The following is an 18004-nucleotide window of genomic DNA, read 5'->3' on the forward strand; positions in this document are numbered from 1 at the left end:
TCAGACTAAAAAATTTTGCTAAAATGAGGTTATCAACTTTTAACAACAATTTGGCGATTCACACACAATCTTTTATGTTGACGTCAATGTGCTATTTTTCCCACAAGTTCGTTAATAACCTTATTATATAATCTCCTGCATTATTGTGTCCAATAATAGTCAAAATTATTATCTTTTGTCGCTTCGTGAGAATAAAATAGCGCTTAACCTTGTCGCTAATATTTTAAGTATGATAATCAGACTTCTGAGATTTGAGACGTCACGATAACGAAAACAAAGTCACGAAAAAGAGAAATCGAATATATTATATCTTGTTAAAACAGATTAGTACATAAAAATATATAAAACTATGACAACAAAAGTAAAGAAAGTAAAAAATATTTTGACTAAAAAAAGCACACAGCCTTTACAATTTCGATACAACTCAGTGAAAAACCACACACACTAGCGTCCAGTTAGTTAATTTCGTTAGAACTCAGATTAGTAACAAAAATAGCTGCAATTTGCGACCCGAATAGTTATTTTTTGCTCACTCTAATTTAAACCTAAAGAAACAGACGACGAAGGGGAAAACCACGCAGAAATAAACCAAGAGCACTTAAAAACTAACAACAAACGAAACTTGAAAAAAATCAAAAGCAAAACTCTGGCTGGTTCACCCCGACTTTTGTACAATTTAAAGCTGTATGTTGGAAAGAGCCAAAACTTACGTATCTGACAACCCAAATTTACATTTTTCGAAATCGACAAAACGGACTAGAATCTCGAAATTTATTTCGGTTTTCAATTCGTCAAAATATTGTTAGTTTTCCTGTGGCTTTCGTAGGCTATGACGACCCCGTCGTGGTTGGGTTTGAGCACGTCGGAGTCTATGTTTAGCTTCTCCTCGACCTTCAAGTTCGGCGCTAGCACCATGCTGCCGTGGGGGCCCTTCACCAGGTGGCCCACGTTCAGCCCCACGTGGACCTCGTCGCCGAGGTGGTGCTTGATTTGGCTTTCTTCCAACCCGAAAGTGTCTGGAAGGTCGTATTTTTTCAGGTCTTGCTCGATCTCCAGGTTGTTGGTTTGTGGAGGCACCACGTTCTGGTTTTTCTGGAAGGAAGTCAACACTTCTTTCAGGCGACTCAAGTCGAGCTCCAGGTCCTCCGAGTTGTGGATGTTGACGAAGTTCACGAACTCCATCAGGTTCTTGTCGCTGAGTTCGTTCTCCGAGCCTTCGATGATCTTCAGAAGGTCTTGGAGCTGGTTTTTGTCGTAGCTGATGTTAGTGTCTTCGCCTTCGCTCTGGATGCTCTTGAGCAAGTTGATGAGTTTGGAGTTGAGGTCGTAGCGTTGCTCGGTGGTGGTGTTGGTGACGTCGAAGTTGACAATCGGGGGGCGCTTATGACTCGGGAAATGCAGGAGTTCGGGGACCTCGGGCACCGGTTCTTGGGTTTGATTGGAGAAGAGGTCGTGCGGAAGCTCCAACGTCGTCTGCCCCGTAATTTCGCAATCCTCCTTCTGGACGGTCTCGCAGCTCTTGCAGAGACACCTCTTGATAATTTGTACCCGTTTTTGGAAAGTCTTCGGGGCTTCGGCATTCTTACCATCCGTTTGTAAAGTGACCTGTGGACAAATTTAGTTACAATTTAATAACCACGGTTGGTGTGACTGCTCACGTGGTAACACTTCGTTTCCACTGGTTGACAGCTGTCACAATACGGACCAATCACCTCTCCCGGTTCCGCCGGCTGCGTGCTAGGTATACTATAGCTATAGCACCACCCCACGCACACGTTGTTGTCGATAGTAACGGGTTCGTACCCCGGAGACGCCACCACCTGCTGGATCCTGGTGGTCTGGCACCTGGAGTACTTCTCGGGGTTCAAAATGATGTTGTGGACCTAAAAAACACGGTTTGAGGGGGACACCCTGTATGGTGGTCAACGCACCCTGTGCTCGCCGCGCGACGTCCACGCCGTGGACGCCGTCGCCAGGAGGAGGAGGATTTTCAGCATGGTGCACCTGCAAAAGTCCGATTGGGTCGATAATGAGTGCTCGCTGTTATTTATTACGTTGTTTCGGAAGTTTACCGTTACGTCTGAGCCGCAGACGAGGAGATTGTTATTTTCGGTCTCTTTTCCCGAGGGCTTGCGATGGTTTAATTGACGGAATGAAATCTAAACGGGAAAAAACGAGTGTGCTATTAAGTGTAATTTTGGGAAAATGTTGCGTGGGGATTAGGAAAGGTCAATAGCTGGGGTTTGGTCCAGGTTGGAGTTGGGTGAAGAATGGGGGCATTTCCGGTGAAACTGGGGGATTAATGAGGTAAACAGGTGCTTGATGAGAGTGCAATATTTGCGAGGATTATCGCGATAGCGCAATCTTTGTTTAGAAATTGCATCAAAACAGGTCATTGTGGTTTAGATTTCCTTAAATAAATAGTTCTGATTGAGTTTTTCAATTTTTATTGCGGTGATTATCGTCAAATATACGGTGTAAAATTTTTAAAAAACGACAAAAAAGCGAGACTAAAAGGTGCCAAAAAATAAAAAAAGTGACTAAAGAAAAACCAAAAAAGCAACAAAAAACACGACTAAAACGAAAAATGCGATAAAAAGGGAACAAATAAAGAGTGGAAAAAAGCGAAAAACAATCTATGAAAAAACACCCAACACCCCCCTCCCCCCCCCCCCCCCCCCGTTGGAAAAAAATAGATAAAAAAGGGGATGAAAACTCGATAAAAAAGCGAAAAAAACGCTTTTACGAAATGCGACTAAAAACAAATAAAATAAAAAGGAGGCCAAAAATGACAAAAAAGGCGCCAAAAAAAGTTGCGAAAAAGACGTAAAAGAACTAGATGTCCAATGCAAAAGATGGAAAAAAAGTGATAAAAGGAAGAGGTGGGCAGAAAAGCTAGAAAAAAGCCACAAAAAAACATCAAGAAAATGAGGATAAAAGTAAGTAAGTAAGTAAGTAAGTAAGTATTTATTAATGACCATTAGGGTACATAAGTCAAGTCAGATGAAGTTACAATATAAAGAGTTTAAAATTATACAATTTACAAGATAATTCAAATCGACTGGTAAAAACTACACAGGACATCGCTACAATTTAAAAATTCATCGAGAGAGTAAAATGCGTTTTTTAATAAAAAATTTCTTATAGTACGGCTAAATTGCGAAAAAGGTAAGTTAGCAATACGTTTCGGTAATTTATTGAATAATTTGGGCCCATAATAATTGATGGCATTTCTACTTCTACCTACACGATAGAATTCGGTGTGAATGCTATGGGTAGATCTCGTGATTAATGACATATTTGTGGGATTATTATAAGTGGTGAGATTAGACTTCACATATAATAAAGCATATAAAATATAAAGACAGGGCACGGTGAGAATACTTTTTTCTTTAAAATAATTTTTAACACAAGCTCTGTAAGATAGACCTCCAATAATTCGAACTACTCGGCGCTGCAATTTAAAAACGGTTTTTAAATGACTGCTGTGGCCCCAGGTTATAATGGCATAGCTAAAAATACTTTGAAATAAAGAGTAGTATATCATCATAAGGATCTGCTCACTAACCTCATATTGCAAATTCCTAATAAGAAAAGTTGATTTGGACAATTTTTTACAGATATCAATGACGTGATTATCCCAGCATAATTTCGGGTCCAGTGTCACACCAAGAAATTTGACACACCTCGGATTGTCAATCTCAGAAATGTAACGAAGGGAAAACACCATTTTTTGAGTTTTCAGTACATTAAGCGTTAATCTGTTTGAAGTAAACCATTCACTAGCAGCATTAATATCTTGTTCCATCCTGTCCAAGAGAGACGGGATGTCTGAGTCCACACTATAGCAAGTAGTGTCATCCGCAAAAAGTATGATTTTATTGTCTAGATGTTTAGCCAAGTCGTTAATGTATAACAAAAAGAGCAACGGACCTAAAATCGAGCCTTGTGGCACTCCTATGTTAACTATTGTCATTTCGGAGTATACATTATTAAACAGAACAACCTGCTGGCGATTGTGGAGAAAACTAAAAATAAGCTGTAAAGCTCCATTTGACAATCCGTACAACTCAAGCTTGTTTATTAGAATGTTGTGATTAATACTATCGAAAGCTTTTGATAGATCACAAAATGTGCATCCTAAGAATTGTTTTGTTTCGAAACAGGTAATGACCTCATCAACAAGCCTATTAATAGCCATGGTTGTACTTTTGCCATGTTGGAAACCAAATTGGCGTTGGTTCAATATATTTTGTTTATTAACGTATTCCTCAAGTTGTTTAAGCATAATCTTTTCTAAAATTTTCCCAAAAATAGGCGTTATAGAGATTGGTCTATATTTATCAACATCATCTACGTTGCCCTTTTTGTGGATAGGGATTACTTTGGTCACCTTGAGACAGGATGGGAAAAGATTTTCATTAATACACCGATTGATCAATCTTGTGAGTGGAACTAGAATGAGATTCTTAATATTCCTAACAATGGTGATACTTATGTTGTAGTAGTCCTTACTTTTCTTTTTTTTGATGGAATCAATTGTATCTCTTACTTCATTAAATGTTATCTCTCTGAAATTGAAAACAGAGTTCACCGGAGTCAAATTTTTGTGCATTAGCTGAATTGGATCCGTATTTGATAATTTTAAATTATTCTCCAAATTATGTGGGATATCACCAAAAAATGTAGAGAAGTCCTCCGCAGTCAGTTTTTCTGAATAATTATTGCTACTAGCTAATCGTTTGCTATTAATTAATTTCCAGCTGTCCTTTGCTACATTAGTAGAATTTTTAATTAGGTTGTCATTAAAGGTTTTTTTTCTTTTCTTAACTTCGGTTCTAAACAATTCTCTATATTTTTGAAAATAGGTCACAAAAGTTGGGTCATTAGGATTTTGATTGTGTAATTCGTGTAACAGGTCTACATTTTGTTTCATTTTATGTAATTTCTCATCATACCAGTAAGTATCATCCTTTTTAACATTTTTTATTCTTTTTACTTTTATAGGAAAGGCCATGTTTACTTTATCAGAAATTAATTTGGTGAATAAGTTAAATTTGGTATTTGTATCAAGTCCAGCATCATTGATAAAATCAAAATTGCAATCACTAATAATATTAAAAAAATTAAAGAATCCTACTTCCGTAAAAGGTTGATATGATACAACTTTCGAGCAGTCTTTTGACTTATGACGATTATGTGGAATTTCTACAGTAGCAGCACGATGGTCAGATAAATGAGTCTCCATGACCTGGTGCCTACAATCATGTGCGATATTTGTAAGTATATTATCAATACACGAATTTGCTCGCGTGTTCTCAAAGATTAGAGGTCTCAAATTATAAGATTTTAAAAAGTTAAGGAACTCTAGAGTCTGTTTGGTTTTGCGGTCAAAATGTATGTTAAAGTCTCCATTAATAATAACATCTGAATCGATTATATTGATAAAATTAAATAAATTAGTCAAATTAGAGTATAAAACTTCCAGATTGCCTTTTGGTGCTCTGTATACAGTTATTATGATTAGTTTGGGTTTATTAACTTTAATGGCTGCAAGCTCAATGTCAATTACATTACAAAACTTTGAAACATCAATAACTTGGTATTTAATTTTATCGTTTACTAGTATCACAACACCGCCATAACCATTATCTTTCCTGGTATAGGCAGAGGCTATCTTAAAACTACCCAATTTTAATAAATCCAACTCATAGTTTGTTAACCAATGTTCTGTAAAACATAAAACATCATAAGATTCTTCAATGTTATGTAAAACTACCTCTACTTCATCAACTTTTTTCCTAATCGATTGTACATTTAAATGGAAAATTGAAAAATAGCTATCACTAACTACCGCTTTACTCGTTAATTTTTTTTAAAATGAAAAAACTTGCGAACACATGCTCCTACAGGCCAGATGTTGGGATCCAGGGCTTTTCCGAAATTGTCAGCATATACAGACAGCTTGAAAGATGAATATTCGCCTTTGTGTTTAGCTTCCAGTTCCTCGCATTTTGCTTCGGGAAAATGAGATTTAACAAACGTTAGTACGTCTTCCTTTTTGGTATCTGGGTGTAACCTATAAACATGCAGATCCATTAGTTTTGGTATAGCTTTCAAACTGCAACCTGCAGCAGCGAAACAACCAACTACGGCTTTACGTTTTTTCTTCTCAACTAGATTCCATTCATCATTATGGCGTTTTGGAAGAGCCTTTGGCTGTACTTTCATTGTGGGCTGTATAGACTTTATGTTGGGTGATGACATCACAGGACTTTTTGATGACATTGCAGGACTTTTAGATGACATCGCAGGACTTTTTGATGACATCGCAGGACTTCTTAAACCTTTGACAGAAACTTTGACAGAACTTCCACCATTTTCCTTGTTTACCTTTTGCTTATCTTGCTTAGCAGCGACTGGTGTGATAGAGGACTGGGAGAGTTTTTGCCGTTCTTTTTCCAGTTGTTCTAGAAGGCAAATTTTTTCTTGTACGAGATCGATTTTAGACCGTAGTTCTTCAATGATCACATCTTTCTGCTGCATGACATACTTAAACATGGTCGCATCAACTGGTTCAGTGATGTTTGATAAATCGATGATATCATTTGGCTCAGGAGTAGTGTCTTCGGTAAACGGAGAACAGGGTCGATTACAGCACAATATAACATCTTCAGAATTGAACTTCCCTTTACTGAGCAACTTTCCACAACTTGTGTGATAATAAGACAAACAAACATTGCATTTTACACCACTTAATAAACTGGCTTTACACTTTTTGCATTTCATTTTTAATCGAGTAACTTGCAACGCGTCCACACTTTACGAGCTCTCGATTCGAAAAGGGGACGAAAACGCCAAAAAAAAAGACGGACAAAAAATGACATTCAATAAAAGAACAAAAACCGACAAAAAAGACGAAAAAACGAAAAAAAGAGGCAAACAAAACAAAAAAAAGTGCCAAAAAAATTGACAAATAAAACGACCAAAAAAGGCCACAAAAACCATAACTGAAAAAGACCATAAAAAAGGAGGGTTAAAAAAAGGTGGAAAAAAGTGTCAAAAAAATGTGGCAAAAATAAAAAAAAAACCGGTTACAAAAAAGAACAAAAAAGTGACAAAACCGGGGTAAAAACAATGTTAAAAAGAAAAAGGTGACAGAAAAACAAAAACATGACTGAACATTAAAAGGGGGTTCAAAAAAAGTGTCAAAAAATGGTGGGAAAAATAAAAAGGCGGGTAATGACGGAACAAAAAATGATAAAAATCGAGATAAAAAAGAAACGAGAAGACGACAAAAAAGGCTAAAAAGAACAAAAAAAAAACAAGCCAAATAAAACAAAAATGTGACAAATGAAACATAACTGAAAGAGACCATTAAAAGGGGGGTTAGAAAGAGATGGGAAAAAAGTGACAAAAAATAAGGCAAAAATAAAAAAAAATGGTTAAAACAACAATAAAAAGGTCACGAATAAGCAAAAAAAAGTGACAAAAGAGGGATAAGAAAATGTTAAAAGAAAAGCGAGAAAAAAGGTCACAAAAAACGACTAAAAGCGGAGCAAAAAAATGACAAAAATTTAGATTAAAAAAAACGAAAAAACGATAAAAAATTCTACTACAAAAAGCGATAAAACAAATAAGATCAAAAAAAGCAACAAAAAAAAAAAACGAAAAAAAAGGCAAATAAAACAAAAAGGTCCCAAAAAATTGGGCAAAAATACAAAAAACTATAAAAAGGTCTCAAAAAAAAAAACAAAAAAGTGACCAAAAAAATGTTAAAAAGAAAATGGTAACCGAAACGCGAGAACAAAAAATCAGAAAAAAAGTCGAAAAAAAAGTGTCAAAAAAATGGGACAAAAACATACAAAAATGACACAAAAAAGCGATCAAAAACGGAGCAAAAAAATGACAACAATTTAGGTAAAAAAAACGAAAAAACGATAAAAAATTCTACTACAAAAAGCGATAAAACAAATAAGATCAAAAAAAGCAACAAAAAAAAAACAGAAAAAAATAAAACAAAAAAGTCCCAACAAAATTGGGCAAAAATACACAAAACGGTTAAAACAACGATAAAAAGGTCTCAAAAAACGACCAAAAACGGAGCAAAAAAATGACAAAAATTTAGATAAAAAAACACGAAAAAACGATAAAAAATTCTACTACAAAAAGCGATAAAACAAATAAGATCAAAAAAAGCAACAAAAAAAACGAAAAAAATATGCAAATAAAACAAAAAAGTCCCAAAAAAATTGGACAAAAATACAAGAAACGGTTAAAACAACGATAAAAAGGTCTCAAAAAACGACCAAAAACGGAGCAAAAAAATGACAAAAATTTAGATTAAAAAAAAACGAAAAAACGATAAAAAATTCTACAACAAAAAGCGATAGAACAAATAAGATCAAAAAAAGCAACAAAAAAAAAACGAAAAAAAGAGGCAAATAAAACAAAAAGGTCCCAAAAAAGTTGGGCAAAAATACAAAAAACGATAAAAAAGGTCTCAAAAAAAAAAACAAAAAAGTGACCAGAAAAATGTTAAAAAGAAAATGGTAACAGAAAAGCGAGAACAAAAAATCAGAAAAAAAAAGTCGAAAAAAAAAGTGTCAAAAAAATGGGACAAAAACATACAAAAATGACACAAAAAAGCGATCAAAAACGAAGCAAAAAAATGACAAAAATTTAGATTAAAAAAACGAAAAAACGATAAAAAATTCTACTACAAAAAACGATAAAACAAATGAAGATCAAAAAAAGCAACAAAAAAAAACGAAAAAAATAGGTAAATAAAACAAAAAAGTCCCAAAAAATTGAACAAAAATACAAAAAACGGTTAAAACAACGATAAAAAGGTCTCAAAAAAAAAAACAAAAAAGTGAAAAAAAAAATGTTAAAAAGAAAATGGTAACAGAAAAGCGAGAACAAAAAATCTGAAAAAAAAGTCGAAAAAAAAGTATCAAAAAAATGGGACAAAAAACATACAAAAAAGCCATGCGGAGCAAGAAATGATAAAAATATACATAAAAAAGAGCCGAAAAAAAAGATGAAAAAAGGCTACTATAAAATGCGATAAAACAAATAATATAAAAAAAAACAACAAAAAAAGCTAAAAAAACAACCTAAATAAAACGAAAAAAGGAGCCAAATAAAGCAAAAGTGACAAAAAAAAAGGTGACAAATAAAACATAACTGAAAAAGACCAAAAAAGGTGGGAAAAAAGTTCCAAAAAAAAAAATGGGACCAAAGTACGAAAAGCGGTTAAAACAACGATAAAAAGGCCGCAAGAAACAAAAAAAGGTACAAAAGAGAAACCAAAAAAGGATTAAAGAAATGATAAAAGATAGAAAAAAGTGCCAGAAAATTCAAAAAAGACCATAAAGAGACGCCAAAAAACGTCCAAAAAGGATACGAAAACACGTCAAAAAAAAATCGAACAAGAATCAGATTTATAAGAGAACAAAAAAACGGAAAAAAAGAAACAAAAAAAAACAGAACTCAAAAACCAAGGGGGTCAAAAAATGAGAAAAAAAAAACAATACAAAAAAAGGAACAAAAAAATAATAAAAATTAAGATAAAAAAAGAAACAAAAAAACGATTAAAAATGGCGACTTGAAAAACTGCAAAATATAAAGCGAAAAAAAACGAGAACAAAAAGGCAAAAAAGTGCACCGAAAAACAAAAACAAAAAAGGAAAAAACACAAAATGGGAGGCAAAAAAAACGCCAAAGAAGCCAAAAAAAAATAGATAAAAGAGCCGAAATAAATGCCAAAAACCAACCAAAAAAGGCCACAAAAAACCATAACTGAACATAATACAAAAAGACAAAAAGGAGGTTAGAACAACGATAAGAAAGTTACAAGCAACAAAAAAGTGACAAAACAGGGACCAAAAAAGGGTTAAAAAAATGCTAAAAAGAAAAAGGTGACAGAAAATCCAAAAAACCACAAAAAAAAACCACCAAAAACATGAGACTAAAAGAAGACGAAAAAACGTCAACAAAAGAAACAAAAAAAAACAATTTAAAAAGAACATTAAAAGGGTGTCAAAAAATGAGAAAAAGAAAAAAATGCCAAGAAACACAAAGCAAAAAAGCCCAAAAAAACACAAAACCGGTAAAAAAATAAAAAGTGGGAAAAAAGTCCCAAAAAAATGTGGAAAAAATACAAAAACCGGTTAAAACAACGATAAAAAGTTCACAAGAATCAAAAAAAGTGACACAAAAAAAAACAAAAAAGGGTAAAAAAATTGGTCAGAGAAAAAAAATTAGATAAGAGAGACGAAAAAATGCCAAAAAAATGTAATGGAAAAAACTTTAGAAATAAAAAACTGTAAAAAACATAGAAGCCCCTTCCCAAAAAGCGGAGTCCAAAATGGGATTAAACAAAAGGACAACAAAAAAAAAAAAAAACAAAATAAGCACGCAAAAAATTCGCAAAAAAAAGATGAAAGACGTTAAAAAACATGAAAATGACAAAAATAGGTAACAAAAACAACAAAAAACGACCCAAAAAAGGACCAAAGGATCTATAAATTCTATAGTATTAAAAACATTAACAAAAAATAAATAAAAAAAACCCATTAAAAAAAAAGTGGAAAAAAAAGCTGATAACGATAGAACGAGAAAGAAAACACATAAATGAGACTAAAAAGGGGACAAAAAAAACGCCAAGCAAGCCAAAAAAGAGCAAAAAAAGGCGACAAACAAATTATATAAGAGACGAAAAATGCTAAAATAAGTGAAAAAAAGATAAAACAAAGAGATTAAACAAGAGGACAAAAAAACAGCAAACGCTACAAAAAAAACACAACCGAAAAAGAGCCAAAAAAAACACACAAAATGGGAGCCAAAAGAACGATGACAAAACACCAAACAAGTCAAAAAAGGACCAAAAAAGACCACAAAAAAAACAACTGAAAAAGACCATGAAAATAGGGCTTAATAAAAAACAAGAGAAAAGTCCCAAAAAAATTGGGCAAAAATGCAAAAAACGGTTAAAATCACGATAAAAAGGTCACAAGAAACAAAAAAAGTGAGAAAAGAGAGACCAAAAATGGGTTAAAATAAGATAAAAAAAGGTGAGAGGAAACAAAATTAGATAAGAAAAAAAATAAATGTCAAAAAAATACTAGTGAAAAAACTCTAGGAATAAAAAAAACGATAAAAAACAAAAAAAGATGAAAGATGTTAAAAAATAAGAAAATGACAAAAATAGGTGACAAAAACAACAAAAAAGACCCAAAAAAAGTCACATAAAAAAATAGACGCGAAAAAAATTGGTGAAAAGTGACAGTAAAATGAGATCAAGAAGGGACGAAAAGACGATAAAAAAAAACAACAAAATGGTTACTGCAAAACACGATTTAAAAAAGGGACCCAAAAAATTACTAAAACAAGGGAACTATAAAATCCATAATAATAAAACAAATGAAATAAATAATAATAAAAAAGACAATTAAAAAAACCTATAAAAAAATGTGGAAAAAAAAAACTGATAAGAGAGTGAGGAAAAAGAGCACAAAAATGAGATTAAGAAGGGCCAAAAAAACGCCAAACGAGCCAAAAAGAGAGCAAAAAAAGCGACAAACAAAGTAGATAAGAGACGAACAAAAAGCCAAAAAAGGTGCTAGTGCAAAAAGCGATTAAATAACTCGTGGAATTAAAAAACAACAAGAAAAGACATTCTGAAAAATAAAAAAAAAAAGGTGAAGCAACGGTAAAACAAAGAAATTCAACAAAATGACAAAAAAAAACAACAAAACGACGAAAACAGGTAACAAAAACGATTAAAAACGACCCGAAGATCACAAAAAAATAGGGAAAAGTGACCAAAAAAATTAATGAAATGTTACAAAACGAGATCAAAAAGAGCCGAAAAATTATATAAAAAAACGACAATTAAAAGGTACAAAATACCATTTAAAAAAGGCCCATAAAAAACGTACAAAAAAACTGATAAGAAAGCGAGGAAAAAGTCCGCAAAAATATCACTAAAAAAAAAGAAGAAAAAAAAGTCCAAAAAAAAAAGCCGGGAAAAATTTGATTGACTTTTGTGCCCGTTTCAAAAAAACGAAGGAAAGACAACCTAAAAACGACAGAGAAGTGGCAAAGTGATAAAGAGACACAAAAAAAAAACGTTAAAATGTACGACTAAGAAAAAGTCAAGACAAAAACACAAAAACCGAAAAAAAAACGACAAAGCCACAAAAATGCGACAAAAAGGGGACAAAAACGTGAAAAAAATCATAAAAAAAGTCCAAAAGAAGCGACAAAACAAAAAGCGGAAAAAGTTAGACCAAAAAAACTCCAAAAAAAACGACCAGTCGATAAAACATGAAACTAGCTGTTCGCCGGATGAAGGTTTCCAAATAAAAAAAATTCGTCTAAAGAGTTTAGACAGTACTTCCCTCGCTGTCGGAAACTTGACGACTGCATGCCTATTGTGTTTTTTTTCTCATTACATTTTTGTAGTGGGAATTTAAAAAAAAAGTTGCGATGACGTCATCAACATTTTTGCAAGGACACGTATATCAGTTGGGATAGATGTAGTGTAATACTAAGAATAAAATTATTATATTCTCAAATTTTCGGGAAAATGAATTGGGTCGTTTTGAATATTGATTTCTTATAATCAATAAAATAACGAAACAATTTACTCACGTATACCTACGTATCAGAGGCAACTGAAAATCGTGTATGTATAAACATTCTTAATTTAAGATGACAGGCGTAACAGCATACGTGAGAGTCAAACAGAGAAACTGTAAACAAAACGACCATCGGTTTTATTGCTTCGACTTCCGTTTATTATATAAAACATTGGGTTTTATTTTAATTCTTGACGGTGAAATTCACAATTGGTTGATTATAAACATGTCTATTTCACATTCGCGAAACCAAGTGAGCGCATAAAACAAATGCAGGTCTGTAATGTTAAAGTCGATGTAAATAAGCGTGCTACCCTTATGTTTCAACCGAGTTTTTCCTTTAACAAATTTTGTGTCTACCAAATTGGGTTGGTTGGGGTGTAATACTAATAATAAGTGTTGCCTTTAATTTAATCAATAAAATAAATTGACTTCATTAATTTTTTTGAACCACCTCTTAAGAAAATCTAAAAAATATGAATGGAATGATAAATCACAAGTACAAACTCATCATATTTTTTGCATTTTAGATAGGATTTATTCAGCAAAATTTAAGGGTGACGTCATCAATTTTTTTAGGAGGGATGAACAAATACATTTTGAACAAAAGTTTACCATGCTTATAATAACTTTAAAATATTCCCAAGATTTCAAAGCATTCGGTTTTCTAATTCCTGATTAAATCGATAAAATAAATTCACGCCTTCATTAATTTTTTTGAGTCACCCTGCATATGCAAATCCAAAAATATGATTGGAATGATAAATCACAAGTACCGACTCATCATATTTTGTACATTTTAGATACGATTTATTCGGCAAACTTTTGAGCTGACGTCATCAGTTTTTTGTAGAAGATAACCAAATATATTTTGACTAAAAATTTATTATGCTCTTTATAACCTTAAAACATCTGCAAGATTTCAAAGCATTCGGTTTTGTAGTTCCTGATTAAATCAATAAAATAAATTTACGCATTCATTAATTTTTTTGAGTCACCCTGTATATGCAAATCGAAAAACATTGAATAGAATGATAAATCACAAGAAGAGACTCACCATATTTTGTACATTTTAGATAGGATTTTTTCAGCAAAATTTTGTGGTGACATCATAAATTTTTTAGGGGGGACGACCAAATACGTTTTGATCAAAAATTTACCATGCTTATGATAATTTTAAAATATCTTCAAGATTTCGAAGCATTCGGTTTTGTAGTTCCTGAGTAAATCAGTAAAATAAATTTACGCTTTCATTTATTTTCTTGAATCACCCTGTATATGCAAATCCAAAAAATATGAATGGAGTGATAGATCACAAGTACAGACTGATCATATTTTGTACATTTTAGATATGATTTATTCGGCAAATTTTCGAGCTGACGTCATCAAGTTTTTGGAGGGGATAAGCAAATATATTTTGACTAAACATTTATTATGCTCTTTATAACCTTAAAACATCTGCAAGATGTCAGAGCATTCCGTTTTGTAGTTCCTGATTAAATCAATAAAATATATTTACGCATTCATTAATTTTTTTGAGTCACTCTGTATATGCAAATCCAAAAAATATGAATGGAGTGATAAATTACAAGTACAGACTCATCATATTTTGTACATTTTAGATATGATTTATTCGGCAAACTTTCGAGCTGACGTCATCAAGTTTTTGGAGGGGATAAGCAAATATATTTTGACTAAACATTTATTATGCTCTTCATGACCTTAAAACATCTGCAAGATTTCAGAGCATTCGGTTTTGTAGTTCCTGATTAAATCAATAAAATATATTTACGCATTCATTAATTTTTTTGAGTCACCCTGTATATGCAAATCCAAAAAATATGAATGGAGTGATAGATCACAAGTACAGACTCATCATATTTTGTACATTTTAGATATGATTTATTCCACAAACTTTTGAGCTGACGTCATCAAGTTTTTGGAGGGGATAAGCAAATATTTTTTGACTAAAGATTTATGATGCTCTTTATAGCCTTAAAACATCTGCAACATTTCAAAGCATTCTGGTTAGCAGATTAAAAATTAAATTTCAAAATGTTTTATAATTTTGATTTTTTTTCCAAAAATCTGGACGTTTCGGGTGAAAAGTCGATTCAGAGTTGTAAACTACATGTGTAGGACTATGTTATTTTATACAATTGAAAACCCATTTACTATGTACAATTTTGAAGTGACGTCATCGCATTAGTGGTGGGGATGATTAGACAAATTTTGGTTAGCGTTTTACCATCTACATGATATTCTTAATATAAGTACAAAATTTCACAACAATCGGTCGAGTACTTTCGGAGATTATCTGTCTAATAAAAATCCGGGACAACAGACGGACAGACGGACGGACAGACGGACGGACAGACAGACGGAAATGGGAGACCTATTTCTTCGTCTTCTAGGGGTCATGAAAGATCGAGAAAACGTAAAAGTGGAGAGTCGGCCGACGGACTCGATTACAATACTTCCTTTGCTTACGCTCGGGAAGTAAAAATTATACTTAAAACAGAACAGTCTGAAGAAAATAATTATTAGTCTTAATCGCTGAAAATACGCGTATAATTTCCTAAAGATACGTTTCAAGCCATCAATTATGCCTCTAAACTACCAGCTGTATTGTATTAAAAATAATATCACGTGAAAACTAGAATATTTAGCTACTTGGTGGCATGAATAAATATTTAAACTCAACGTCCGCTTTCCTGAAAACTCGTTTGTTGCTACCAACTGTCCAACAACACGTGACGTCACAGCATCCGGACCAGTGGCGGCTCGTGACTATTTTGGTTGGGTCGGCCAGCAGTGAGTAACCCAAAGTTTTAAGACATAGAATACAAGAACCAGGGACCTCAAGTCAGTCATTATCTATAATTTGCTTCCTGTATGGTGTTAATTCATATAGTCCTAACAACTTGGTAAAACAAAATAAAAAATATTCTTCAAATAGGTATAAAGTAAAGCATATACTTATACAATATAAGCCATCTATAATAATAAAATAACGACAATAAGCTCAAATAAAAATGAAAATAACATTCAAGTTATAAAGTAACACATTCTAACAAAAAATATAACATGAAACGTCAACAACTATTTATTAGTAAAAAACAAAATTAAAAAAGTAAATTAGAAATTTTTATAAACCAATTCAATGCGTCTTTGTTTTGTATTGGCAAAGTGGTCAATTACTTGATTATAGAACTTTTGATCTTCCGTTAAGTTTGTAAGCACTTCTTTTTCTATTGCTAAAACGAATAATTTGGATAATCGATTTTGACTAATGGAGTTTCTAGTAAAATTTGTAATTCGCTTTAAAGCTGAAAAACTGCGTTCAACATATGCTGATGTGGATGGTAGGTATATGATTAAAATTAAAGACAGAAATAATTTCGGAGGCTTCTACATTTTCGTAAGTAGCATCATCAGGAGCAGGGTTGAGAAATTAGGAAGATGGCAAAAGAGCACGGTAACTCAATATGTCAATCGTACCAGACGACCAGAGGCAAAACTCTTTTTCTGAAGTTTTTTTGAATTTATTGTCAACATCATATTCAAAAATTAAACAATATCAACAAAATAGTTTGTTTTTTGACTTGCTCCCCGTCAGCCATTCATAATTTTCATACCATGCTGTATTAATTATTAATTATTAATATGCTATTGCACCGGAGCTGACGTTATTATTGCTCCGTGCTTCGATTAAATGTTGCATGCGCGGCTCCGAACGGGTCATTTCTTTTATATCCCAGGAATTGATCATCGTACGTTAAAAGTCGAAAGTCATTATTTAATAGATGTGTAACAGCATCAAAATTTAAATCAGTTACTAATGCTCTTACTAACTGTTGTCATTGTTACTGAAATTAGAAACAAACCTAAACCAATTTCATCCACGTGAAGACTGCAGAAATTCACAATATACAGACAGCGGCCGGCCGGTGCTGGTAGTGGGGAACCGCATGGAAAAGTGCACGGCAGAAGTGGAGTGATGAAACGTAATATTGTACGGTTTCATCGCTATTGCCTTCTAACTTATACAAACAGAAGGTGATAGCGCTATAACAACTTGATGTACTGCCAAAAGGCCGGCCGATTTTAGCAGACATTTGACCAATCACTGCTGCAGGCGCGTTAATCAGAGGGTATCAGACACGTATCAGTCTTTATAGCTATTTCTCTTTAATTCCGCTAAACAGAGAGCGATAGCAGATATGACATTATTCGACGTTTATTCTTGTAGTCGGCCGGCCTCAGCTGCTGCTCCTCGCAGTAAAAATATTTAAACTTCCCGGCACGATTTGTGCTTCCGAACGCAAGTGAATAAATTAGATAACGCTTTTTGTAATTAAAAAAATAATAACAACAGTAAAATCAGGTGATTTCAAAATAGCTTTAAATTATATTCTTGCGTTTAAAATAAAAATGAATCTCGCAAATTGACAAGTTCGGTGACAGACTCGGCCTGGCCTAACTGGCCCCCCCTGACGAGCCGCCACTGATCCGGACCACTTCGGCACTTTTCCGCATACCCACTCCGAACCCATCCAACGAATTTCCCGGCTCCGTCCAGTCCGACCTCCGCCCCTCGGCGCAGTTCCCCGCGCCGTTTTTTCGCACATCGGCGGAATCCGGTATCGGCTCGAAAAAACTGGTAACAAGCGTCCACTCGATCGAAAAGAAAAACCATGAACATTCCTCGCGTTTCCCAAGGCTAAACCCATAACGACGCTTTTTATGCGCCGACATTTAGCGCTTTTCGAAAACGCGCCGTTGCCACATCGCGGTCCGAGGCCCACTTACCGAATCCGACCAATAAATAACCCGGCTGTAAAACAGCCAGACATAAAAACACCGCTGTGGGCGGTTTATCTAAGAATTACGTCACACAGGTGGGTCATTCACACATCTGCACCTTTTCATTCATAATTCCTCCGGAGCGGTACTCTCACTCAAAGAACAAAAAAGAGCAGCGGCGGTCACGTGACGCGATTTACGCCGCCCGACCCGTTTCGGCCGCCCGCCTTCAGGGTCTTTGTGCGTTTTCGCGAACGGCGTAATCGCCGCCAACCCCGAAACCCGCAGGGATGCGTGCTACTTACGGCGCTGGGGCGGCTCCCTCCGATGCGGTTTTGTTTTGCTCAGCGACGGACGCCGTTCTCGCTCAACATTTAAATCAAGATCGCTAGTGAAAGGTCACGAAACAACTGAGAATCTACTTGTTCTTGTAAGGTAACTTGATCTCATAACACCTGTTCGACGCCGCGGGAAATTCGAATTCCGGGGACGGGTTCGGCGCGCACGAGCGCGAGTGTTTCTGGGTGTCGTGGAAAGTCTAGATTTTGCGG

At 34.1% G+C, this 18004-nt stretch overlaps 1 protein-coding gene across 2 annotated transcripts; it reads right to left on the minus strand.

The window, feature by feature from the left end:
• Positions 1-286: 286 nt before the first annotated feature.
• LOC135140725 (uncharacterized) lies at positions 287-17909 on the minus strand. Of its 2 annotated transcripts, XM_064071387.1 has the most exons (5): positions 17759-17909; positions 2073-2159; positions 1932-2004; positions 1659-1883; positions 287-1605 (listed from the first exon to the last, which is right to left on the minus strand). In XM_064071387.1, exons 3-5 carry the CDS (start codon positions 1995-1997, stop codon positions 784-786), a joined length of 1113 nt encoding a protein of 370 aa, XP_063927457.1. In that variant the 5' UTR covers positions 1998-2004; positions 2073-2159; positions 17759-17909; the 3' UTR covers positions 287-783. The 2 variants fall into 2 exon arrangements, with proteins under 2 accessions (XP_063927457.1, XP_063927456.1); XM_064071386.1 differs by lacking the exon at positions 2073-2159 and having other exon boundaries at positions 17759-17907.
• Between the last annotated feature and the right edge of the window lie 95 nt (positions 17910-18004).

Source organism: Zophobas morio, unplaced genomic scaffold (assembly GCF_036711695.1).
Source record: "Zophobas morio isolate AGI-343-1 ecotype UQ-CSIRO unplaced genomic scaffold, CSIRO_AGI_Zmor_V1 ptg000040l, whole genome shotgun sequence".
Taxonomy (NCBI): domain Eukaryota; kingdom Metazoa; phylum Arthropoda; class Insecta; order Coleoptera; family Tenebrionidae; genus Zophobas; species Zophobas morio.

Bases quoted from the DNA above. Each gene is read 5' to 3' on its own strand.
- LOC135140725 (XM_064071387.1), bottom strand. From the start codon at position 1,997: ATGCTGAAAATCCTCCTCCTCCTGGCGACGGCGTCCACGGCGTGGACG. The intron at 1,884-1,931 runs GTGCGTTGACCA...CGTGTTTTTTAG, and splicing joins CGTCGCGCGGCGAGCACAGG to GTCCACAACATCATTTTGAA. The intron at 1,606-1,658 runs GTGAGCAGTCAC...ATTTGTCCACAG, and splicing joins TGGAAACGAAGTGTTACCAC to GTCACTTTACAAACGGATGG.